Below are 25,991 nucleotides of genomic sequence, written 5' to 3'. Positions count from 1 at the left end.
GTGTGCATTTCTATCTCAAGTCTTAGATAGCGTTAACTACAAACCCACAGACTTTATTCTCACTGGGATTAACAAAAATAATCTCTCTCTGTTAGGATTTGCTGCAGAGCCTAAGATTTTGTTTAATACGAATAACCTCAGAGACAACCTTGGGAAGTCCAAGTCTAAGTGCCACTCCACATGCCTTTTTCTCTACTTATCTGCCCCTCTCTTTTCTCTGTTGTCTCATTGTTGCCCTTTGATTTGGTTTGCACCGTGGGTCTGCAAAGAGGTGAACCACAACACTGCAGGAGCTGGAAGTGGTGACAGCAATGGAGGAGTGAGCCAAGGAAGCAGGTAAGAAAAGGGCACTCCTCTGAGGACCTGCTATGCCATCAAGTTGGAACTTCCAGCTACTCCAAAGCAGTAAAAAAGGGATGTGAATGCCAGTGGATCATCAGTTCTGAAGCTTAATGACAGGACATTGCTTGATACTGTCTTCTTAGCCTCTGTTCTAGCATAGGTGCCTGCCTGGTATGTTTACCACCCCAGATCCCAAATGGGGATTCCCTTTAGCTTGCAGTTTCCTGCAGATAACTCACAAGGTAACGCTGGGCATGATCAGTACAAATACTCCCTATGGAAAAATAACTTATTTTATTTAGAATGAGGTTAGTGTGATTTCAAATTGAGTATTCAAAGATGAATTTACTGAGTATCCAACTCCCTGAGGTACTGAATTCAGTAAGGGTTCAAAGTTTCCAAGCAGGTGATGATTTCTTTAAGATGTAATGGATTTTTGCCCAAAGGGAAGGATTTTGCCTCATCACCTTCAATGGGATTGCTCAGGGTGCCTGAGACCACACATCCTCCTAGACCTTGGCAAAACTGATATATAAGGTGTGGAAGTCTTCCTAACACAAAGAAGCATTTCAGTTCATTCAGGCCAAGATTACTACTGATCTGTTTGGGGGAAAAACATAACAAAAGTTAAAAACAAGGACAACCAAAATGACGTTGGACATTCATTAGTGAAGCATTGTCAGAGCACAATAGAAGAACAGACGAAAGCCAGGCCACATTCTGTGGTATTTCCTAAAGGGCTCCCTCTGGCACATGGTTATTCCCTGCCAATCCTTTTGTATTGTTTTTGATAATGAAGAGAAGCTGAACAGATGATTGTTGCATTGTCCCCTAAGTGATTCATTTACATTAAATAGTGCCTCAAAAGTAGGCTTTGGGTGGACTTTTTTAGTCACTTCAGTTGTTTATTTGGACAGTTTAATTGCCATCTTTTAACTCTCCACTGTACATAATTATTTCCTGATTGCTTCAGCTAAATTACCCAGGGTGTAACTCCTCAGTGGTCCAACAAGCCCCGACTTAAGAAGCAGCATCTCTGCATTTTCAAAGATGCTTAATTCTGAATGTCCACCTCTAGAACACTGCTCCTGATCTAGGAAGGTGATGAGGTTTTGCATGTCCTCGGTCCCTATCTCTGAAAGTTGGGTTGTGAAGCACAAACTTGGCTGCACAAGCCCTCACAGTTCCATTGATTTCCTCCTCAGTCTCTCAACTCTGCTGCATGTCTGCACCAAGGTTTCTGCATTAACCCAGGACTTCCATTACAATGACAGGCTTTTTATCCTCAAAAGGTTTGGTTTTGCAGGCTGTGACACTTGTGACAGTGTGCCTGAGGGCATACTGACACTACTGCAGTTAGAAGAACTTCAGCGTTTAAGAAGCTATTTACCCCCAAATCCACATCCAGAACTGCAGGTCCACTAATATGGATGTACTAATGACTGGGGGAGAATGACACACAGGCTTTTTGATGGTTGAAGAATCTAAGGAAATCAACACTCCTTTGGCCTCTCCATTTCCTCTTGTCTGAGAAGATGCATGACTTTGCCTCTGTTGAATGGCTGTAGTTACATCTCAAAAGCCCTGATTTCCTAGTTATTCTCTGTTCCCTATTGGATGTACCACAAGGAGATGTTCAGTGCAGGCTCTTGTTTCTGCCTGTATGAAACAGAGCCTGGGGTAAGGCAGCAAATAGTGAAGCAGAGAGGAGAAGGAAACAGTCCCAATAGTGTTCAGTTGTTCATGTAATATGGCCAAGGTTTAAATCTTCCAAGGCCAGAGCAAAGCAGTCTGACATTTTCTCAGTCCCTTCTCCTTCCAGTTAGAAAAAACATTACGTTTCTGTTACCCTGCTCTGTGATTAAAGCAAACTCTCCAGCCCTTTGGATCAAACTCAGTTTTAGCCTTTTTGGGGGGGTTATATGGCATCTTCATAAAGCCAGCTGAAACTCAGCAGACACACAAATAAAACCAGCCCTCCCTGTGCATAAAACCACAAAGTCTTGCTAGGATTTCCCCCCGCTGCCTTCCACTTTAACCCTCCAGCATTGCTCTCCTTGTATTCTTGCTCTCCCAGGAGTCCGCATTGCTCTGTGCTTAGTGGCAGGCGATGAAATCAAGCTGTGCATTAGCAGCTCTGTAATAGCTTTGCTCAGTGGAACCCAACTTCCTTCATTAATCCAGAAAATGAGACTTGTTTTCGTACATTTGAGAAGCTAATTATTTAAGTGCTGGGAATTAAGGCTCATCAGATCCTGGAGCCTGATTTTGGTTCTGCTTCCCAGGAGATGGAAGGAGATGGAGGGAAGCTGGTTTTGCGCAGGTGTGTGGTATGGTACTTGCAGCAGGGAATGACGGTGTGCAGATCCTCATCTACTTTAGGCATCAAAGCCCCTCTCTTTGTGCATCCCTTTTCTTCCAGACATCATCCAGTGGTTCTTGCCATCCAAACAGATCTTTTTAAGTCACCACTAATAAAATTACTTTATAGCTTTCTTATTGTTAGCGCATGAAAAGATGTGCCCCTCGTGTGGTTGACCCAGCCTGAAGTTTTTGCAATAAAACAATAATGCCTTGTCTCAGCTGGGTTTTAGAGAAGGAAACGAGCTCTCACCCATTATCCTTCTACAATCAGTTATTCTTCAGCCTTACCTTTGATCACCATATTCAGTGAGGGGTTTAGATAGAATTGCTCTACCTAACCTAGCAAGGGACCTTCCAGTGGGAAACTGAAGATGAATTGGGTGAAAACCCCCCTCGTCTGTAGGAAACCACAGGTGAGGGCAGACCTGTTGTTCTAAACCAAGTTTTTACAAGAATGCCTTTGAACAGTAGATGTGTGCTTTTGACGTTCTTCCCAGAAAATGACAGAGAACTTCCTGATATGCTGTTTGTCAATAACTATATGCTAAAGAACAGGCGTTTGGTTCCGATAGTGTCACTGGATGGATCCACTCTTAATTACAAGCAGCTTGCCAAGAACAAAGCTTTCATTTTTATTGAGATAGCCAATGTCCTGTGTTCGCTTCAGAGACTGAGGGAGCAAACATTTCTGTGTGTTCAGTTGAAGCCAGATGTTAAAGTATTGTCTGGATGTAATTGACTTGACAAATAGCAGGAGTGACATTTTAGCTCCATTTAAGTCAGTGGCAAAATTCCTGTTGAGTTCAACTGGGGCCAAGATTTGATCCTATGACAGTGCTGATGGGGAAACTTAACAAATGATCTTCACAAAAGTAAGGGCAGGCATTCTGTTTTTCTAGGACTCTTTTCAACCTATGGAATTCCGTGCACTACTTTGAAGAGGGCTGCAAAAGATCACAAAGACAAGGAAGCTTATTGTCAGTAGATTTAAATGAGCTATCCAGGGGTCTGTGATTCCAAGGGAAAACTTCAGGAGTTGATTATAAAGTTGTAAGTCAGCTCGATCCATTAAAATCCACCCATCTTTGTAATCCTTGGACTGACAAACATCCTTCTGGCAGGACCTGTGCAGCTGAACTAACTCTTTGTCACTGAATATTGTGGATTCAAGACGCTGCTCTGTCCTCTGTATTGGGAAATCCATGTGGAAACCTCTAACCTGGCACCGAATACCAATGGACTGGGCTGGAAACAAAACCTTTGCTTTAGAGAAGCTGGAGTGGCTGGGACCATACAACCCATTCAGTTTTGTAGCAAGGTCCTTCCTTTGTCCCCAAGCATGAGCAGGTACACAGTGTTCTCCCCATTCTGTGAGGTGTCTGAGGTGTCTGAAGGCTCTCAGATGAGCTTTTTTGGGAACTAAAGGCAATCAGCTTCAGGCAGAATCATGCAACAGATTTTACCCATGATACCTCCAGAGGTTTAAGCCCTGTGGTCAGACAGGTCATACAACCTGATGTGCTTTAAAGGCTTTGGATTAAGTAATGGTACTACTGCTTGGATGGAACTTCATAATGCTCAGATGAGAAAAGGCTTGAGCTAGGAAAAAAAAGATTACTAAGGATTTAAAAATAGAGTAATTAAAAAATGGTGACAGTGATCTATTTAGGATTTCAAACATTTTTCCATGTAGGTTTTGGTAAGCAGAGTTGTTCTGTAACTTCTTGCCATTTAGATTGTGGGAGAATTTGTCTTTTTTAGAGTGCCTGAAAATGCCAGAAGATGAAATGAGGTTCATACCTGTAGACTTGGGTCCAGGGGAAGCCAAAAAGGAGAGTGCTAAAGTCAGCATCTACCACAGAATATCCAAGCTGGGCTTCTCTCCTACTTCGGGGCCTACTTTGATTGGTCTGCCAGAAGCAGGATGACACTTAAGTAGTACTACTTTATGGCAAGATATTTGTAGAATCCCAGGCTGGTTTGTGTTGGAAGGGATCTTAAAGCTCATCCAGCTCCGACCCCTGCCATGGGCAGGGACACCTTCCACTAGAGCAGGTTGCTCCAAGCCCCTGTGTCCAACCTGGCCTTGAACACTGCCAGGGATGGGGCAGCCACAGCTTCTCTGGGCACCCTGTGCCAGCGCCTCAGCACCCTCACAGGGCGGAGCTTCTGCCTAAGAGCTCATCTCAGTCTCCCCTGTTCTGTCAGGTTAAAGCCATTCCCCTTGGCCTGTCCCTACAGGCCCTTGTCCAAAGCCCCTCTCCAGGTTTCCTGCAGCCCCTTTAGGCACTGGAGCTGCTCTAAGATCTCCCTGGAGCCTTCTCTTCTCCAGGCTGAAGAACACTCAACTCAGCTTGAATTTCTTTCTCAGATCTACCAAGCATGTGCAGAATTAAGAACTTTTCAAGCTGTTCAGTCCTTCATTTCAAACCAGCAAGCAATGCAAGCTCCTCAAGAGACCCCTTCAAATCCACTTTTGGAACCAGGGTCTTCAGCTTCTTGTTGGCTCAAACTTAAGACAGCTCCACTTGTAATCCAAGTTTATGTGAGGAATCCTAGCTATATCCTTGATCTTGTTCACACCTCTGATCAAAGGGAAAGGTTCATATTTACCTGAGAACTAAATTGGACATTTTAACACATATTATGTGGAAAGGTATGCCCAAGTGATGAAGCAAGAATTGATTCATGGTTGTGCAGCAGAGTTTAGAAGTGCCACTTTGGGATGCCATGGATTGAAGATGTGGTTACTTTGCTTTTCCATATGAAAAACGCTGCTTCTTCCCAGATGAGCTGTCATGTAACGTAGATGACTCTCTGGAGGAAGAGTTTGCTGCACATTTGCAGTATGTTTTAGCTACTATCAACATTTATATTCCATTGGCATTTGAGCATAAGCACTGATTAGCATAATCATCAATGCTTTAACGTGAAAAATTCCTCCAGGAGACACAGGAGGGATTGAAACTGTTCCCTTCCCCCAGAGGCAAGTCCTTTCCTAAGCTGGCTACTGCACCAAATGGTTTGATTCTAGAAACATTCCCATCTTGGAAAGTAAATTAAACTAGAGGAAACCTGTAAATTCTTGTGTGTGTGTGTGTGTGTGTGGAGCAAGCAGGCCCTGATTTAACAATTACTAGGTGTCAAAATGTTGTCACTATTTCCCACCCCTGTGTTGTTTTGCCTGCTGCTCTGTGCTGTTGTGTCACCTTTACTGTGTGGGTTGGAACAATCCAGGAGTGTTTTAGAGGCCAAAGTTTTATACTTCAGAGGAAAGATTCTGGTGTCTTCCCAAGATAAAGCAAAAGGTTTCATGGCACTGCCCTCTTCTAGAGCTTGCCTTGAGCTCCCCAAGTCAGGAGCTGGTCTCAAAATATCTCCAGAGCCACTTTTCTACATTATTTGAGAGTGGATTTTTACTCTGGTTCCAAAATGATTCATTGACAAGAACTTCAGCTTGGATTTCTGGCTTAAAGAGCCTCCTCTTTATGGAGAATCAGGAAAACTTTGAGGGAACTTAAAGTTTGAAAGGTAACATTCATGTGTTGGAAACTGTTAAGAACTGATCTTTAAATCTCTTACCTTTCTGCTTTTGGGAGGTGACTTTGGGCTCCCATTGACAGATGTGGGCAAGGATGGGCGTCTTGCATGTGGGTTGATTAGGTCTCTAAGAATGCTTCTCACATCATCATCACGTCTTCAAGAGGTGGACCAGGAAACCTCTAGGGAGCAGGAATAGTTAAATGTTGTCGTTGTTCTTGAAATGGCCAGAGAGAAAAATGAGTATTTCTCCAAATTAAATATTTCTTTGGGAGGGAAACAGTACCAAAAGCAGGTGTTCCTGCAAACATTTGTGTTTATAGACTCACAGTTCTTGTTCTTTCTGCAGAAGACACCACACCCTGCACTGAGTAAACATGGGGACTCTGCAAGACAAGAGTAGCATAGAAACCTGTGTGAATACTTGGGGATGTGCGGGGCACTGAACATGCCTGTTGGCTTTTGGGTCTCCTGGGGTTTTTTCAGAGAGATGGACTTAAATTTAATTGGCAGAAATTCTCTCTTTTATCTCTTGTTTTGATGCGGTAGGCATGGAGAAAAGCCTGAGATTAGTAACAGTAGGTTGTTGCAGAATAAGAATAACTCTCTACTTGGATTTAGACTGTAGTAATATTGGGGATTGTGTTTAACTGGAAATGCTCAGATCCCAGTGAATAAATACCAGATGCTGTTAGGACATTATTCATCCACCTTGTACTAAATGCTGGTAATCTTTAGCTTTATTCTGAGGGGTGTTTAAGTGGCTTTCACAAGGCTTTTTCTCAGAGAACCTAGGAAGAGGCTGAGTGACTTTTGGGGTGACATGGGCTTAGAAAGAGAGGTAACAGTACGAACAAGGCCACCAGTCCTTGCTTTTCTTTGCTATGGATGAATCTCTCTGACTATCAAGGTTTAGTTTTCCTAATGAAACCATCTGGTATATTACTTAGTTTGCCTCTCCTCAGCATCCTAGCACATTTTGCAGTGTTCCTTTAAAAAACAAGTTTACATTTTAGAGCCATATATAAACCAGAGCTCTTCCGGCATATTTAGGAGGAAAGGAATCTCCTCTGCTCTTGCTGGTATGACATTCTGGATGGCAGAGACACCCAGAGAGATAATATCACATATTGTTAAGCTCTACCAGTGAATGTGTTTTTACAACATAGAACTTGCTTCCAGATGATCACAGCTATGTTTCTGGTGGGGGAAACCAGGCATGGATGATGAGCTCATTTTAAGGCTTCAGCGAAAAGGCTGCTTGTCAGAGACCCCAGGGTCTACTTGAAGACTGAATGAAGACTTGCTTTGATGCCCCTTTTGTATCTGGATGAGAAGGATCCAGGAAACCCCATCTTCATTAATTGTAGCAGATGAGGTCAGAACACAAACATGACTTTACGTATATTTCTTCCAAGAAGATAAAAAAAGAGTCATTTAATTAATAAAGGTCAAAGATCTGTATTTTCCTGCTGGTTTTTTCATTGCTGAAGATCTGGTAGATGTGAAGATCAAGGTTATTAAGAACAGTTTATGACATATCTTAGGAGAAACACTTTTTCAAGTAAGTCTGCTGAAGGTTTGGTGGTGTCAGGGGCTGACAAGAAATCTGGAGAGGGACTTTGGACAAGGGCCCATAGTGATAGTTCAGAGGGGTGGCTTTAAACTGACATGGGAGATTTAATCACACAGTGGTACTTAACTACTACCTTTCTTGTTGCAGTTTATCCGGGCTTGTATGTAAGCCTGGTCTTTGGAAGGCTTCCTTCCTCTTTTCAGAAATCCCATCAAAATTCCCATCCTTTTCCTCTTGCTTCACTCCACTATTGTGTAACCCTATAGCACGTGAGGCATACAAGAGCTATGTGCAGATTCAACCATTTTACAGTCTTCTCATTTCCATGTATAGGAAAAAACTGAATTAATACCAGTCCTGGTTATCCCCTGTATCCCTGTGGAAACACCAGGAGCAGAGGCTGGCAACGCAGAGGGACCATATATGGTCCTCAGGGCAAACGGGAGCATTGCATTGATCTTCTCCACAGATCCCAATGCTCGGCGAGGCCTGGCACACCCAGACCTGCCGCCACACAGCCGCACTCGGCTTCTTGAACCTGCGATCGGCAAGGAGGGGGAAAGACCCGCCCGCCTCTCCTCGTTTCGACCCGCAGTCCCGGCTGCCCTAACCGGAGCCCGCTGTGGTGTGGTGCGGCGCGGATGCCAAGGGTGCCAGGCAGGGCCTCTGCCAAGCGACCGGGGCACGGGAGCGGGGGAAGCGCGGCCTCGGGGAGCGGCCCGGCCGCCGCCGCCGCCCCTCTCCCCTCAGGAAATCACTGAGGGAGCAGCGAAAGCGTCGGGACCAGCGGATGTGACAGCAGCGCGACCCCCTCAGCCGTCACCGCCCCCTCAGCCAATCACCTCTCGCCTTGGAGCATGACTGACAACCATGCTAGCCAGTAGCGCTGCGATACTCGGTACACGGGCCCCGCCCTTTCTCTCCATTGGCTAGAGGTCATGTCAATCGGCCGAGCTCTTCCCGCCCCTTTCCGGCAGGGGGAAATGCTCGGTACGAAGGGTGGAAGGGGGGGAAGAAAGGGAAAGCAGCCAATGAGAGGCTAGAGACGGGCACCTCAGCGGCGGAGTGACAGGCGGGAGGACCAATGAGCGCGCTCCTTCCATCCTCTGGCTCCCTCCCTCAAGGGTGGCGGGGCAGAGGGGGTGCACCTACCGCCCCTTCCCCGTTGGTCTGTCCCACTCCGGGCCTGGCGGGCTAGGTTGAGTTAGCGGCTCGGACCATTGCTCACGGCGGGCAGAGGGGGGTGCGGGCGAGGAGGAAGGAGACGACGAAGGAGGCGGAGGGGGGGGCGGGGGGCGGTTTAAAGAGACAGGAGCCGGGCGGGCGGACTGCCGGCTGGGGGAGCGAGAGCGGCGGCGGGTGGAGACTCGCCCCTTCCCCACACACGCTCGCTCACACCGCGGCCAGGGTCGCCGCCACCAGCGCCCCCCCCCGGCTCCCCTTCCTCTCCGTCCGCCGCTTCCACAGCGGCCTCTATGAGGTAGAAGGGAGCGGCGGCCACTCCGGGGGCGGCAGCGGCCGCTCCAGCCGCCTCCTCCTCCTCCTTCTCTTCCTCGCCTCAGAGAGCCCCATCTTTGTGTGTGAGGGAGAGGGCGGGCGGGAGGGAGTGCGCGCTGCCCGCCCGCTGCCGCCGCGCTTTGTTCGGAGCCGGGGGGCCGTGGCGGCGCGGAGCCCCGGCTCTATGTGCCAGCCGCTGCCCGCGCCCCCACAGCAGCCCGCGGGGGCGGCGGAGGCCGCGCGGCAGGCGGCGGCCTGAGGGGCCGGAGCCCCTGAGGGCGGGCGCGCGGCCGCCCCGGCCCGTGCCCGCGCCCGCGGCCGTGCGGTTGGTGCGGAGCGGGGGAAGGGGCCGGCTCGCTCTCCGCCGGCCCGGCCCGTCTGCGGGTGGATTGATGTGGGGGGGTCTGACATGAGTCCGCCGGCGGCCGGGTGCTGCCATGTGACCGGCTTCAAGGTGGAGAACTGGAAGCAGAACCTGCGGGCGATTTACCAGTGTTTCGTGTGGAGCGGCTCGGCCGAGACCAGGAAGCGCAAGGTACCGGGGGCGGCCCGCATCCACCTTCCCCCCACCCCCCTTCCCCTCCCGGCCCTTCCCCACACGCGTTCCCGTCCCTTCCCCTCCCTCCCCCTGCCGACCCACCCGCTCGCACGCACTCCGCCGCCTCGGCCTGCCCGCGGCTGCGGGGAGGGGACGGGTCCCCCGCCTTCCTTCCTTCCCTACGGGGCAGGTGGGCCTGAGTCCCCCACCCGCCTCGCTATCGGCCCCGTCCCCGCCCCGCCGGCAGCGCCGGGGCTCCGGCACGCGGTCGTGGCGGGGAGGGAGAAAAGGAGGAGGAAGCGGCCGGTGTGTCCCCGGTGGCGGGGCCCGGTCACCGGGATGGAGGAGGCGGCCGGCCCCGGTGCCTCCTTCCTTTTCCTCCCTGCCACCTGCCCCGGCGGCGGGGCCGGCTTTCCGCAGCGGGGCTGTTCCGCAGCGCCGCCGCCTCCTTCTCTGTCTCCTCCCGGAGGTGCGGGAGGCAGCGAGGGTTTCCCGGAATACGGCGGCGGCAGCGGGGGAGGGGAGGGAGGCCCGGGGCAACGGGCACGTCCGGCCTGCGGCGGAGCTTTGTGCCCCGTGGGGGCGCGCCCGAGCCCGGGGGCTGCGGCGGCGCCGGATGGGGGGGGGGGGGGCAGGTTTATTGAGTTCTTCTTGCCTTAAATCAAAAAAGCCATAAGCTGTTCATTCTGGGAATCCCTTTGAGAAAGGGGGCTCCTGCTGTAGTGGGGGGAGAAAAGGAGTTGGCTGAGTGTGGAGTACACTGAAGGGCAGAGGGGAGTTATTTCTTGGTGGTGCTTGGGACATGAACGGCGAAGCAAATGCTAATCCGTGTTAATGGGGAAGAACACTTATGCCTATGTATGTTCTAAAATGCTATTTGTACCCACATGTATGTTTCTGGAGGGCTCCTCTCTTCACTATGCAGCTAATGACTCTGTTCCCCAGAATCAACTGGATTGACTTCAAAGTGACTTGGCAGATTTCTTTTGCTCATCATATTCGTGGCTGAGGAAGGGAGTGCAACAACTGCATGTAGTAGAACTTGGGGCTTGGGACAGCACAGGTTGTGTTTGTGTTGAGGCAACCCATTGAGAACTTTCTGAGCCCAGTTGCTTTGCGTTAAGCTGCTTGGCTTCTTATTTGTACTAGAACTAGAGTGTGAAGGATGCACTTCAAGGCTGTGGTGCCTAACCACTTTGTGTGTTCATTTGTGTTCTCATGATAATGCAGTTTTCCAGTCTTTTACATAAAGAGGGGAAAAAAAAAAAAATCTTAGAAACATGTTTCACTTGATAGTCCTGCAAAATATGGTCAGACTGATTTTCCACACTTATAATTGCCCTACAAGTCAATATTATTAAGTATATTAGTCAAAATCTGGTTTTATTTGGCCTTTAGTGTGTCAAAGTACAAACTCTAATATAATATGTGGTACTTAGGCTTAAATGGAGGAAAAGTATACATGTGCTGTGGAATCAAAAATGGCAAGTGAGGTAAGATGTCTTGGACAAATATAAAGCAAATGTTAGGTAGAAGAATGCAAATGAGATTTCATTAGCAAAATTACCACCTTAGTGCTTTATTTTCATGTGGAGCATCTTTTGTAACCTGCATATTCTTTGTGTGCTGCAAGTTTGGGTTTTGTTTTTGTCTGATATGTTCATCATTGCTTGAAAAAACAGCTGGAAATACATAATAATCCATTGTAATCAATCTGTTCTTACTTCCTCTTTCTGATAGAACAGGATTGTTTCAAAATCGAGTGTCGTCTCATGGAAAACAGCAGTTTCTCAAATCCATGATGAATCCATGATGAAAATACTTCCCCCCCTCTTTTTTAGGAGGTTACCAATCTGAAAATAGTTGGGTTCCTGCTTTCAGCCAACCTGAAATAGTGGGAGTGTATGAGCACATGTAGGGAAGCAATTTGGCCAGCTGAATTTGGGGTTCAGTTCCCAGTTTATATTCATAAGGATTGAGGAAAGTATATAAAGGACAGTTACTGTACTTCCCTTTCCTGCATATGGATATGAGGCATTCTTCCATGGAATTTTTCTTTCCTGAATTTCTCTGTCTGTGTGTGTGCCTTAGAATTTCACATGTAAAATTTGATGAAGTGTTTTTTGTTTGGAGGCACGTTTCTAGTCTAATAACTAGAAAACAGTCCTTTATCCTTTAATATTTTATCGCTACATATATTATGTATGTGTGTGTATATGTATTTTAGGAGCGTAGCTCTGCTTCAGATTACCTGTTTAGTGGTGAGGCTTCTTAAGCAAAACGATGAGGTCAACTTAAAGGTTTGGTAAAGGGTGATGTTCTTTTTGTTGCAGAATCAAGGACAATCACATCATTTAGCACAGAAAGCATTTGATAGTTAATGGGAAGCACTGATCAATGTAACTTGGTCAGATGAATCCAGCTGTAAAATTGTTTTGGCTGGCTCGTGACAGCCAGATCTCAGTTTTTAGCTTTCTGTAATGGTAACATACTATATTCTTCCTAAGGCTGTCTTAAAAATCCAAATAGCAATGGGAACTGCAGGGGGCAGAAAGTGTCCATTCCTCCTGCTTTCCTTCCCCTGCCTGCTGTGTTCTGCTTTGGAAGACCATTTTAATGCTGCTTTGCTGTTTGCTATTCATTTTTAATACGTACCTATTCCTGCAAATAAGCTTTTATGAGCTTCAGCTCTCGGTTCAGTATGCTTCACTGCCAGCATTTTGAATAGGAGAGCTGTAAAGCGCGGTTTATAGTTGGAAAGCTGTCTCCTGAATGTAGATTTGAATTCTCTGTCAGAAGCAAGAGGTAATTCTCTGTGTGTATCTTTGTAGATCCTGGATTTCTGGTGAAGGTTTTGGGAGTGTGTTCGCTTCTGAATCATTGTCTATGCCGGGATCTCAGCTGCCATCATGGTGCATCTTTGTATCTACATGAAGGAGTAAGGCTGTAGCTTTCCTTACCTCACTGCGTCTTGGCCGAAGTAGCAAAGTGCAGCAGTTGTAGTACACACTGTTCTAGGCAGAGGCTTTGCTATGGTGCAGATGTGTTGCTGATGGTGAAGCCTAAGTGAATACAAAACCTGCCACGCTGAAGAGTGGAACAGGGAAAGGGATAGAAGAAGAAATCTGAAGAATTGACTCTTGAAATGGTAATAATTGTGATCTAAAGTTGGATTTAGCTTTCAGGGCTAAAGTTGTTTATGAAGTGGCACAAAATTAGTGTTGACTCTGCTGGCTTTAGGACTTTGACCTGTAACTCTTGATTTTTAATTTGGGAGAGTTAGAATCTGTTTAATAAGCTGATGGCAAAGCTCGTGTTCCTGTAGGTAGTGCACTTTACCTTAAATATTCTGATGTAATTAAGTAACACTGTAGAAGAGCTCCTTAAATCTGACACTACTACCTCCATTTAGGAGTTACGGAAGAACGAGAGGATGCTGACAGAACTTTGGCCAACCTTTTGTGTCAGTTCTTTCAATTTTTCTGTCGGGTCACACTTCAAACCCTTTGCTTATTCCTTTAGAATTAAAGATGAGAAAAGTCTCTTTTGCATGTAGCTTTTGGTCCTCAATCAGACTTGTAGGTGCATCTCTGTGTCTAGGAGTAGGTAAGTAATGGTTTCAGTGCTTGCAGAGCAGCTGAATTGACGATTGAATTCTGGGTTACTGGGCTATACACCTTGGAGGAAAACAGCCTGCCTCATTCTGAAAGGGTTTTATTATCACTGCTCTGAAAAAGGCTCTCTGATAAAAGTAAACTCTCATCGTGACTACGGTCATGATATGCACAAGGTCCTATCTGGAATTTCAGTATGTTTGTTCTGTGCTTCTGCCAGTAGATCAAAGAATAATTGCCTGTCAGGGTTGTATGCTTGCACTGATGGCGGGAACATTCTCAGCATATTTCTTCCTGTTTGAGAGCTGCTCTTGGGTTTTCCGTTATTATTATTCTCTCTTTACATGGGCCCTCCAGACTGATTGATGCTTTCAGATCTGAAGAAGCATTTTCATGACCTTTCTCTAGGTATCCTCCCCGTGTATCTGCAACTTCCGTCGTTTGTTCCTTGTAGTATTTGACAGAGAATTGATTCATAGATACTTAGAGCTGAAGCAACTTTGGTTCATGTCCTGACTTTCAAAGCAGAAAAAGCTTAATAATATCTTAGCAAATAAATGCCATGTCATGTTTGCAAAGTGTTGTGGTTCACAGGCTAAATCAATGTGTTGAGTTCTTGCTAAAATGACCTGGCAGTCACAGGGTGAGCTAATGGTGGAACTTCTCATCTCCTGCTTGTTGAGGCACGTTCGCTTGCATTCTCCCTTGCAGCCTTCCCCATATACCTGTCCAGGAACAGCCAAGTGGTGCTTAGGCAGTTTGCTTTGTACCACAACAGATGGGCAAGGAACCTTACTAGGCTGTGCAGCCTTCTCAGGGCTCAGTGTTTTGATTGCTTAAATTAATAAGGAATTCTTAGCTTGTTTTTCTTTAACCTTTTTAGCATATGCACCAAACTTCTGGATTACAAATCCTGTGGAGAATTTGAAAGAGGAGCCCAGGATTCAAGAAGCTTGTCTCTTTCAGCTGCATACTCTACTTTGGCTGCCTGTGTGAGCCGTCTGATTCACTCAGGAGGGATGTTCTTCTTTGCCATGTGTTGTGGGGACTGCCTTCTCTCTGAAAGTCCATAAGAAGTGTTAAACTCGACTACAAGCTTTGTTGGTCAGGAGGTCTGCAGTTCCATACCTGAGCAGTCTTGCTTAGTTCTTAATCTCTAAGGAGTAATAAGGTCTTTAGACCTGCTGAAGGTAATACTGTCTTTTCTTGTGTTGTCTTTCACGTGGAGACACGGTCTTTGGTGTGAGAGAGATCCAGACATGAGATTTTAGCTGTATACACAGATTGAGGATGCTCCACTGAGCTTGTGTCTCTGATGGTGAAGAAGAATACAAGACCTTCCTCTTCCTAGTGGTGTTAATCCCTGTTTTGTACCCTCATTTAAATAAATGGTTGATTTCTGGGCCAAAGGTCAGGAATTAGTCTTGCACCATAAACTCTGAGGTGGTGAATAGCAATTCTTCAGTAATGGAATCTGAGCATCAGGACATACCCAAACACTTGCTCATCTCTGTCTCTTAAGGTCAACACTTCCATTGTGATTTAAAGGTTACATAGGTCTCTGTCACCAAAGCTGACTCATGAATAGCAGTTGTATTGGAACCGTTTCCTTCTCAGTTTAATATGGATGGAGAGACAAACAAGCACAGTAAATGCAGTTTTCCCCATACTTCGTTCCTTGGTGCAGAGAAAGAAGCTGGGTCTGCATAAGCTGGTAAAGGAAAAAAATAGGGCTATGCTGGGCAAGAAGGCTTCTTTTCTTCTGTAGTCTTACCAGCAGCGAAGGTTTCCTAATATCCAGGCTGTCTGCTGTGAGTGGTTGTAGCATCTCTAATTTTCTCTGCAGCCAACAATCTTGTTTGCTTAGCGTTGAAAATTGTTGAAAGCTTTCAAACTAGAATGACACTTTGTAGTGTGAAGGTGAGCAGGGTGGAACGGCTTCGTTTGATTTGTTGGACCTATTTGTTGAGCTTTATTTTAAGCCAGCAAAGCTTGAAACCCCAAACAAAGCTTAGCTGATATCCTCATCTTTGTTTTGGGCCTTAATCTGTAGCGCTAGCATGAAACCAGAGCTGCGAATCAGTTTCAAACCTTCTACTCTCCTTTCATTTGAGGATTTTCTGTCTTAGTAACTGGAGTAACAAATCAATGGGTAAGTGCTGCTGACTGATAGTGGAAGCTGCCTGCTCATGAATTGCTGACTCCCCTTCTCCTGACTTACTGCTACTCGAGCCAGAGCAAAAAAACCCAGTACATTTTCCTTTGGGACATACTCTGGGGATCCTCTTTGTAACAAATGCTGTTGCAGTTCTTAGTTTGATTCCCAGTGGTGGCTGTGGTTTGTTTGAAACCAGAGAAGGATTAACTTGGTTTAAAAGCTTGTGTTTCGCACCTTAAACCTAGCACCCATAGTGTTTCCTGTTTATGTGCAGTGGACTTGGAGCTATGCTTTCTTGAGGTCTTTCCCCTGGTAGATGTAGGGCTTTTGTTATCAACCATACCTTTCCATTTCATCTGACTGATGGCTACTTGAAAATGTTGGGTTTGCGTTTTTAATACTGATATTCCCATTGTTCACCAAGTATATACAATGTGTCTGTAGTACGTGACAGCATTAAGGTGGAGAGATTCATGGGTACTTTGCTTCTGTATCAGGTACAGCGGCATCACAAGGAAGGCAGTCTGAAGGTGACCTGTATGTATATCACTGGATTTACTAGAACTATATAGCATTTTCTTTTAACCATGCAAAGAGCCATTGTTGTTAGAGCCCTTTTATACTTGGCTAGAAAGAGCAGCTCTCTCCAGTCTCTTGTTAACCTCTGGACCATGGAGTGAAGTGAGTGAAATGCTGTAATGACGTTATAGTTGATTACGTTATCCTGGGCTGTGTTGTCAGCAAGCAGTGCTGGAGCACAAGGAGAGCCATATGCTACCCAAGAGGCCTGAACTGGGAACATTTGCTTAGCAGAAGCAGTTCTAGAAGCTGATAGATCTGTTCTGACTGGATGAAAGCTCTGTCTTGGTAGTTGTATTCTTTTACGTATTGATTTGGCAGTCCTTTATGTACACTCTGCTTAAATCAAGATAAGAACTTCACTGCATTGTAATATAATCAATGTTGTAAAGAGTTACTCGCTGCATTCTGTTTGGTTCCAAGCGGAGGAACTACATTAATGCAACCTGCGTAGCAGCACCACAACAATCTGAAGTTTACTCTGGTGCTGGGACAGATCCCCCACGTAGAGCTCTCTCATTTAAGAATCATTTTATCCATTTCAAGACCTATTTGATGATCAGTAAATTGAACTGTTACCCGACACCAGTTGCCTCAAAGTAACCTGAGATTCACTTTATCAGTTGGTAACTGATTAGCAGCAAGCTGTCTGTCTTGTCACGTTCTTTTGTGTGTGAAATATGGCAAATACTCAACTGTTTTTCAGCTCTCTACTTACTGGGAGGTACAATGATACACAGTTTGGGTTTTTTTAAACCTCTCAGTTATATATAACACCAATTTAAAGTTCTTCCTCTTTTCTGTCTGTCTCTTCTGCTTTTCCAAGTTGGTAAGAATCACTTTTTCCCCCTCTTCTCACTCTTCCTTTTCTGTGTTTAGTGGAGCTTGAAATTAACATGGCTCTTCTTGTCTACTTTTTGCATAGTATCACTGATGTCAGCATATCCCTTGGAAGGTTTACGGTGCACTAAATATGTCATTGAATAAAAAATGTGAGTATTAGATAAGGTGAAACTCGGAAAAAGAAAAAAGTAGGCATGATAACAAAAGCTGTTCTCAACACAGTTAAAAACGTGGTCTTTTTAGCATCAGTATTGGAGGCTAGTGCAAGTTCTCATGGCCTATAACAAATTCTGACATTAAACAGGTCAAATACATTAAATATCCTCATATTAAAAGTAGTAGTGAGAAGCAGTTCACTAAATGTGACACTGCCTCAGTAGTTACTCTGAAGACAGAGGCTGGGTTTAGCTGTGCTTACGCAGTCTTGTTCTTACACTGTACTGTGTTTGCAGTATTGGTTTGCCCACACACTGAGCTCTTCTGCAAATACATGTAAAAATACAACTCTTCATAAATTCAATGAGTTGTATTTATGTAGAATTAAACTGTAGAGGTGATTGATCTGCATTTTAGTTAAGAGTTTATTAGAATATCTCTTCTTTTTCATTAGCATCTTAATCTGGAGTTCTGTGTTGCAACTCATGCTCTAATATATTACACCAGGTTTTCACCCATCCATATATATATGTTGATCCACAATTTAAAAAGTAGCATATATGAATTCAAAGAGTAAAAGTTACCAAATGAGTAGTAACTTAATTTTTGCCTAAACACATGAGACTCCCTGCAGTATTTGAATACAGTTAAGCTTTGGAATGATGGAGTGAGTATCAAACACCGATGTGGCACTGAGTTCCATCTGTGGCAATTGCCTTACTTGTCACCTCATGCATCCAAGTGGCCTTTTTAAAATAGGGTTTGGCTTTGGATGCATCTTACTGAATTCCAGGGCTTTTATAGGTATGTCTTGCTTCTGTTTTTAAAGGGCTTTTGGTTTGAATAAAGTACAGACTTGAATTCTATTGCTTCAGTGTGTATTAGCACATGGAGAGAAACCAGCAGCTTATGACCTTTATTTTTGCCTCCGTCATGCCCCAATTTCTGTTAAAAAAAAAAAAAAAAAAGGATGAATTTTCTTCTCCTTGTGTCTTTGAACCACCTAATGTTATTTCACAAAGTCTGTCTACTTATAACGTGTGATTCTATCCTGTGCATTCAGACTTATTGCATGCAAGTCTGATGGTAAGGGACCTTTACACTATCACTGGTAACTAAAGGTAAGATTTATTGCAGAGCAGATGTATGACAACTTCCTAAGTGAAGACAGCTGAGATAGCTGACTGATTTCAGTACCTCATTTGTTTTAGGTGAGATTTGGTGACCCTGTGCCCTCCAGTGACAAATGCAAGATTTGTCTTAAAGTTTCATGTTTTGCTTTGCTGTGCTTCATTATCTTCATATTCCTGCTTACTTTTCTTCTGAAACTGGATCATTGTCCTGCTTGGCAGCTAGGGACTAGGTGAAATTCTCATATAATCTTGTTTTCTGTATATTGCTGACTTCTGTCATGTTCTCTTAGCGAGCATCCCTCCCCCAAAAGCTTATTATGGGATATTATTTTCTAAATAACAGTTGTCTGGTCATTCATGACTACATTTTGTGGTTTTGGTTGTGGGATGATCTTAACAGTGATGTGGAGAACAGAATGAGGAAAGCAGGGAAAATAGCTTCAAGAGCTGTTGCAGTTACGGGTGTGAAGAGGAACAAGGCTCTTCCGTCATTAGGAGGCTGTTCCCTAGGGAAACCGATCTTACGCTTTGTCCAGTGTAATTTTATCTTACTGCCCTTAGCAATGAGTTTCTTTGTCACAGAGTAATTCTACTGCTTATAACTTTTCCTGATGTGCAAGTTCCAGGTTCGTCTCAAGAAATTCATTTTCTCCATTTCTTAGTAGCTTTTCCACATGGATTCAGCCACCAGAATTGATTCAAACTTGCACATGCAAAAGAGTTGCTCTCAACCACGAGTTTGCTAATGAAAGGGGCTTAAACCACAACGTGTGATGGAGTGGTACCAGAGTTCATAATGATACAGAGCGTATCACTATCTATCTGTGAAATAGTGTCAAGTGTGAACAAGAAAAATACTCAGGGAGCATTGTTCATCCATGTGGTTAAGTATTTAATGAAAGGAAACTTTTGGGGAGAGATCCTGCTGTCTCTGAGGTCTCAGGGGCATCTTGTAATTGGAATGTAAGATTTTAGGCCCTTGTTGAAAGATTTCAGGCAGTAGGAGGTGGGGGTTTTGTTCTGTCTTAGGCTGAGTACTGCTAGAGTCTAACTGTAGAAAACCAGGACTCCAGTTCAGCAGTAACGTGAAGAACTGCTTTATTGCAGCAGCTCTTTATACAATGAGCAGTGTAACTCTGTAAGGATGTTGTAAGTTAAAATTCTTTTGCAAACGAGCTGGTTTTTAAGCAGTGGTAAAAAATCATAAGGAATGACATGAAGGAGAAGTTGAGTTAGAAAATCTGACAAATTTAAACCAAAATGAATTAAAATTTCATAGCTAGTTCTGTATGTGGGTACTAGTGGGTTACAAGTAGGTTATGGAATTGGTAAATGGTCTGGAAGAGAAAATTGTCATTCAGCTACAGGACAGGGCAGTATTTGATTTACCAGAGCAGAGAAAGAGATGTGAAATTTGGACCTTTCAGTGCTGGAGACTGGTGAGTGGGGAGGATGAAAGCCAGCTCTTCAGGAGTGCCTGTATGTGTGTGTTCCCAAACAGTGTAAGAAATTGCCAGCTCTTGGCTGCGTGTTCATTCTGTTGTACCACACGCTGCATCGAGTTGATGCAATTGTGCTGTGAACCAGAACAGATAAAGATGAAAAATACTATTTTCCTCTTCTTAGAGCCTATTCAGGTGAAATACTACAATGTTATGTGTCAATGCAGGGTTGAGGAAGCAGCTGTAGTGTTGGTAGCTTGAGGGGAGGAGTGCCTGGGTGATGGGACAGGACCTGAGGAGTGATGCTCAGAGGCTGCGTATGACAGTTTGAGTAACAACCGCTGCCTTCCACTGGACTTTGCCACTGACAGATTGACTCTGTTTGAATGTTCTCCATGTACAAATGGTTTCTTCTTCACAGAAGAGAAAGTGTGGCTGGTACTGACTTTGTTTGAAATGTTCTGTGAAGTGACCGATGTTACTGCTACAGTTGTGTGCCTGCTATTGTAAGTGTTGAAGGATTTCACCGGTTTAGTAGTGTGTGCTGAGTCTGTTGGGTGGAACTTAGGTCTGCAGTTATTAGAACTTACTCCTGCGTGACAATAATTTGCTTCTACTCCAATTTCCTAGTGAATAATAAATGATGCAGGAAGTATAGAATGCCTGTAATCTGTGATCAGCTATTACAGCAAATCTACTTTTCATATTACATTTAATGAAATGAATAGTGTTTTTCTGAGTAATCAAGTTATAAGCCACTTGTTTGCCTCTTTAAACAGGCCTGTCTCTAAGTTTAAGGTTTGTGTTTTATAATTAAACTCCTAAGGTATTTTAACTTTTTTCTGTTGGTTCAAAGCATCTGGTCATGGGGTTATGTACCTACATCATGCTCATGCTGCATCTAGCTGGGGATGATGGGGTAATGGGATTGCAAATTAGCTCTTTATGGTACTGGTTTTCCTCTGACCTATTCCCTTGCATAGTCTAGAGCAGCCCCAAGGCAGCACTCCAGTAACACCCTGACATGCTGCCTGGGGTTTAAGAGGTGCTCACTCTGCAACCCCATCAGGGCGTCCCATGGCAACTGGTTGTGCTCCTACTCGGTTACTCTTGTGCAGCCGTGGAAAGGACTTGACTGGGATCTCTGTGGGTCTCTTTATTTTGTTGAGGACATGCATAATACAGGATTCAGCTTTTGAAACATTTTGAGTGTTAGCATCTCCTTTTTCTAGTTTTGTGCTTCCCTACTGCATCTGTGAAATGTTAAATTCCATTGCTTGAACAGATAATCAAATCAAAGAAAATCTATCTTAATATTGAGCAAGTGTGGTTATTTCAGATGCTTGGAAATACCTGACCTCTGTCGGGAGGGATTTTGTTTTCCAGCATCTTGGGTTATATCAACTATCTGTGCAGCAAACACCAGCAGAATCAAATCCAGGCTTGCCAGCTATTTTGGGCTGGGATTAGAAGTGTTAGCTGCATTAATGGGGCAATTAGAGCAAACTCTTCTGTGGCAAGAGCGTGATGAAACACTGGGTAAGTTGGTGTATCCTTGGCTCCTCTAGAAAACATCTGCTGTTTGAGCAGCCACTGGGTAATACAATTCAAGGAGCTTCACCCATTTACTGGCCTCATCTCCACAGGCTGGAGGTTTTCAAACGTGGAATTTGTGGAGTGCACCTTTTGCAGATGAAACTATTCTGCTGCTGCTGGGAGACTACTCTGAGTAAGCTTGCACCTGAATACAAAGGCCACAGGGTTGAGATGGAGCAGCGTATACCTGAATATAACGCACTAACAGCAACAACAGGCTTCCCTGGTATTCCAAGAAATTAATTTCTTATGGTGAAAACTATAAAGTCAGTTTCCCAAATGAAGGAATTAAAACTTCTGATGGAAGATATCACGCTAAACTGTGTCTCTTGGATGGAGGTTGATTTTCCCAGCCAATACAGCATGAGTTTCATCATTGTAAGCCAGTATTAAAAAGCTGTAGATACATTTGCCCAATTTCTTCACAAAGTAGATTCTTCCAAACTGACTTCAGTTACAGGATCTGCTTCAATTCAGTGTTTACTCCTCCTCTTTGCTAGACAACAGTTTTGTTACCTTTTTAGTTGCAGCGAAGCTTCTAATCTTGGGGAATTGGGGCTGATGTTTTAGCAAGGCAGTAGGTGAATTGTAATCCTTCCTTACAAAATCCTCAACACATACTGTTCTTTAGATTCTCTCTCATGCTGTCTTACTTAAGAGTTTGGAGATATATCTACTTACAGGTATGTGTTTGAATTAAAGCTTTCCAAGGAAATTGTAAAATGCTGCTTTTGTCCTGGTTTTCCTCATCGCTGACTCCCTTATCCTCACCTTTTCCTATGCTTCACCTCACACTGCTTAACTTGTTGAAGTATTTCCTTCAACTTAAGATCTTACAACTGATTTCACAGACTGTGTGTTTCATCAGCATTAATATTGTGCATTTCTTCTGGTTTGTGAAGCAAAGTATCAAGAGCTGAAGCTGATAATTGGTGAAATCTCCAAACTGCACTTACAGAGCAAAGAGCAGAAGTCATGTTTTACAGTCTATCAACTCTGCAAAGCAAAAGAAGGTCTGTGGTTTGTGATTGTTCAGTTAGGAAGGAGAGTCCACAATGTTTTCTTCAGCTTCATGGCTTTCTTCACTTCCTTGTGCAGTTGTTATGCGGAGAAACTTGTGGTAAGGAGCTTTGTTTCAGTTTTCTTCTCTCTGTGGTGCTCAGTCAGCTGGAATGGAGGAACATGGCTCTGCTGAACAGAGCTCCTTAGTAGAGTTGGTTTTGATGTAATGTCATCTCTGACTTTGCAGTGAGGCCAGAGGTGGTTTTGAATCTGCACTTAACTCACAGGTAGTGGCACATGCTGTAGCAAAACACAAAAGGTTTGGCAGACTCGATAACTCAGCGTGAGTACTGCCCTGAGTTTGATTGGGTTTTACCTACAATTTGCATCTTTCAGAGCAGCTTATTTCATGTTGGGTTGGCTTGACTGGATGCTTATTTTTTCTGTGAAGCAGGAGAAATCTGGTGGGTTGTTTCCTGACTTCTGGTCTTGTTTGCATCCTCCATCATGGGCAGTTCCTTGTTTTCAGTGTCTGCTTTTCTTTCTTTCTCCCATACCTTGAGTTTCCATTGGTATTCCTACCCCTTTAGCTGTACATTGATGTTTTGGTTTGGGGTCCGTCCCCCCCCCCCCCCCCGGAATGATCTGTTTGTTTACAGTTTAGGCAACATCTGCATTTCCATGCTTTTAACTCCTTAACGTGAGCCCACCCTTTTGAGGCCGATGATGGCATGCTCCTCCTGCCACGCTGTCTGGGCACACTGCTCTTCATGCCAAGGTTGGAAGTGTTAATCTCGCTGCAGATTGGGGTGATAATTCATTGCTGTCACAGCAACACATGCTTCAAGTTGCTTCTCGCCAGATTTGTTGGCTATATGCTACACCAGAGAGAATTATTTCAAGCGTCTTATTGCATAGCCAGATGCTGTAGAACTGGTGCAATCAACCTCCCCTCCCCCTTTTTTATGACTGTTCTGACTTTAGGGAAGAAAAACTGTTACAAAGTGAAACACATTCCTGTGGAGCACTGGGAAAGGCGTAGATGGACTTCTGATGGGGGCTAATTTTGCTGGTTTTGCTTTTAGGGAAGTTCTGTTTTGTGTTCCGGTTAATAAGAAAGAAGATAGGGTGAGGGGAATTGAAAAAGGAATCGGTGTCCCCTTGCTGTTCTGGTTGTGTTCTCTGTGATAGCTGGGTGCTGTGGAAGTTTATTTCCTTTAAGAACATGTGCTGCTGACTAGATTGCCTTGATTTTGAAGAACTGGAACTACTTCTGCCATCTGCATCCTTACCACCTCTCAAAAGAAGGAGAAATGTTGTAAATTCTGGTCCGATAATGGCCAGCACATCTGGGCACTGGCTTATAAGATGCTGCTTGATTTAGTTACAGCTGCTTTAGCTAGGTTAGGTGGTAATAGTTTTATCTCACTCAGATATTTTTGTTCTATGCTGCTCTAAATGCCCAAGGATATATACCCTGTTCCTGGAATTTATGGCAGTAACTTCAAACTCTTTGTTATTTGGGCTCCCTGGATGATGATGCTGTAAGCCAGATCACAGAATACAGGTTACTGTTATTTGTCACATGTCACTTGTAAGGCTTCTGCAAGCCCTTACATCAGTAGCTGTGCTGTCTCTGGGACATTGTAGAGCTCCGAAGAGGAAAATTGGTGGCTTTTGGATACAGGATCCGAGTTCCCTCAAAACAACAAACTTAACATTTGTCCTCATATCTGTGCTGTAAGAAAATGCAAGTTGTGTCATAAAACCCCTACGTATTATGCATGATGGTGTTTGATTACCAGGGAGATGAGATTTACTGGTTGTTCAGTCTGACATAAACTTACTAACACACTTTTCCCAGTGCTTTTCCAGTGTAAATCTCATGTCCAGTGGCTAGGCACTGTGGCACCAGTAACTTCAGCCTTGCTTACATTTTAAGAGAAGTTGCCATAGAAGTTAATTGTTACGACTCTTTTCCATAGGTCAAGATCCAGGCAGAAATGTAGTGTTGGAAAGTTTGCTCAAGTATCACCCAGCTGATGTCATGCAGCATTCCCTACTTGTCATTCTTTGTGCCTCAGTTATTTGCCCTACCAGATTACAGGCAATGCTATCTTGAAAACCAGAGCTAGGAAGGACTTTTTAGACCTGAGTAAACCATCTCTTTCTGTGGCAGGGATGGCTCTTGAGTAACTTGAGGTACTCGCAAGAAGGCCTGAGGCAGTACTCTCAAATTCTTTAATCGTGCTGTAAAGCTTAAAGACCATGTATTTGTCCACAAAACACTCTGTGTGTTTATAACCATAGAAACAAAGCAAGAGATCAGAACTAGAAGTCTGAATGGGATCTCCTGTAATACTCCTGCTCTGCTCGATGTGGGATTACTGGTGATTTGCAATTGTAATACTTTCCTAAGAATCCCCTGGTTTTGCTTCAAGCCCTTAACTGGTTTTTCAAGTGATGTGTGCCAAAGCAGTTCTGGTTTTTGCTCAGGTAAAAGACTTAATGCACTTTCTCCCTCATGCCCATGTTTTCCCTTGTTACTCCCATCCCAGTGCTTGTGCCTATGTATTAGCCTTTTGTTTTCCTGCGTGCAGGGGCTTTAAGAGCCCAGGCAACTTTATCCTGCTGCTGGGATAAAGCCTGCACAGCTCTGGAGCTGAAGAGAGAAAGGCTGAGTTCTGTGGCCTGTTTCTGGCCTCCACTGACACATCTGAATGAATGATAGATTGAGGCTGACTCGGCCTTGTCATGTGCATTCTCGGCATTGAATTTATTACTGGTGCCATTTCTGTGAGGGATTTGTTTAGAACAAATTGCCAGATGAGTTTTCTGTTCTTGCAAAGATGCAGATTGTACCGGGGTTATTTTTAATAGCAGACACTTTTGTTGTCGTGGCAGGAGTTTGCGCATGCTCAGCGTTGCTAAAAACAACAACATTAACTTCGCTTAAGGGGTCTGGAGCTTTAATGAGCTGCTAGTGTACCAGCAGAAAGTGTTGGGAAGTCTGTCTTGGTTTTGGAAACAGGGCTGAGCTGGATCAACAGAAGAGCAGACTAAAAAGCACGCCTCATCTGCCAAAGAATATTTGTGAGTATGTTGGGGGTGGCAATAAATAATTCAGAGTTTCTGAAAACTGTTAATGTGCCTGTAGTATGGGGAAGAACAAGGAAAGCAAATACTGTTAAATCCCTAGTTCTCTCTTTCCCACTGAGACCGCAGTTTCAGATCAAGTCCAAAGTAGCTGTTCCCCTCCCAGAGTCAATTGTTCAGTTGGGAGACAAGAAGCATTAAGCTTATCTGTTTGCTTGGACTGACTGATTTCAGACCTCAGTCATTTGCAGCTTTGGGGCAGAGCTTGTGGAGTCCTACCTTTTTGATGATGTTTCTGTGTTGGAATGCAATGTGATAGTTTGGGAGATTGCATCAGATGACTTCCCACTGAAGGGGGGGAAGCTGTGGATACCAGCAGACCATCCATGCTGATGTGGGGAGAGAACTGAAATTCAGAAGGGAAAGAAGGGCACGCAGAACCCATGCCATCCATCCTTTGGCTTGTTCAGGCTTCTCTGCAGTTCAGTCTTCTGCTTATATCCACTTGATTGAAT

At 44.6% G+C, this 25,991-nt stretch overlaps 1 protein-coding gene across 3 annotated transcripts in view; it reads left to right on the top strand.

The window, feature by feature from the left end:
• The first annotated feature begins 9,162 nt into the window (after positions 1-9,162).
• Positions 9,163-25,991, top strand: part of USP22 (ubiquitin specific peptidase 22) — a 102,362-nt gene continuing 85,533 nt past the window's right edge. For 2 of the 3 annotated variants that reach the window (XM_080617260.1, XM_080617259.1), the window contains exon 1: positions 9,164-9,854. In XM_080617260.1, coding sequence (XP_080473386.1) covers positions 9,729-9,854 — 126 coding nt within the window. In that variant the 5' untranslated portion in view covers positions 9,164-9,728. Of the gene's footprint in view, positions 9,855-25,991 lie in introns of all 3 variants that reach the window. The other variant, XM_080617258.1, reaches the window with a different exon arrangement.

This window comes from Psittacula echo (assembly GCF_963264785.1).
Source record: "Psittacula echo genome assembly, chromosome: 5".
Classification (NCBI taxonomy): domain Eukaryota; kingdom Metazoa; phylum Chordata; class Aves; order Psittaciformes; family Psittacidae; genus Psittacula; species Psittacula echo.
Note: the sequence above shows the minus strand (reverse complement) of the source record. Positions and strands in the feature narration are given on the sequence as shown.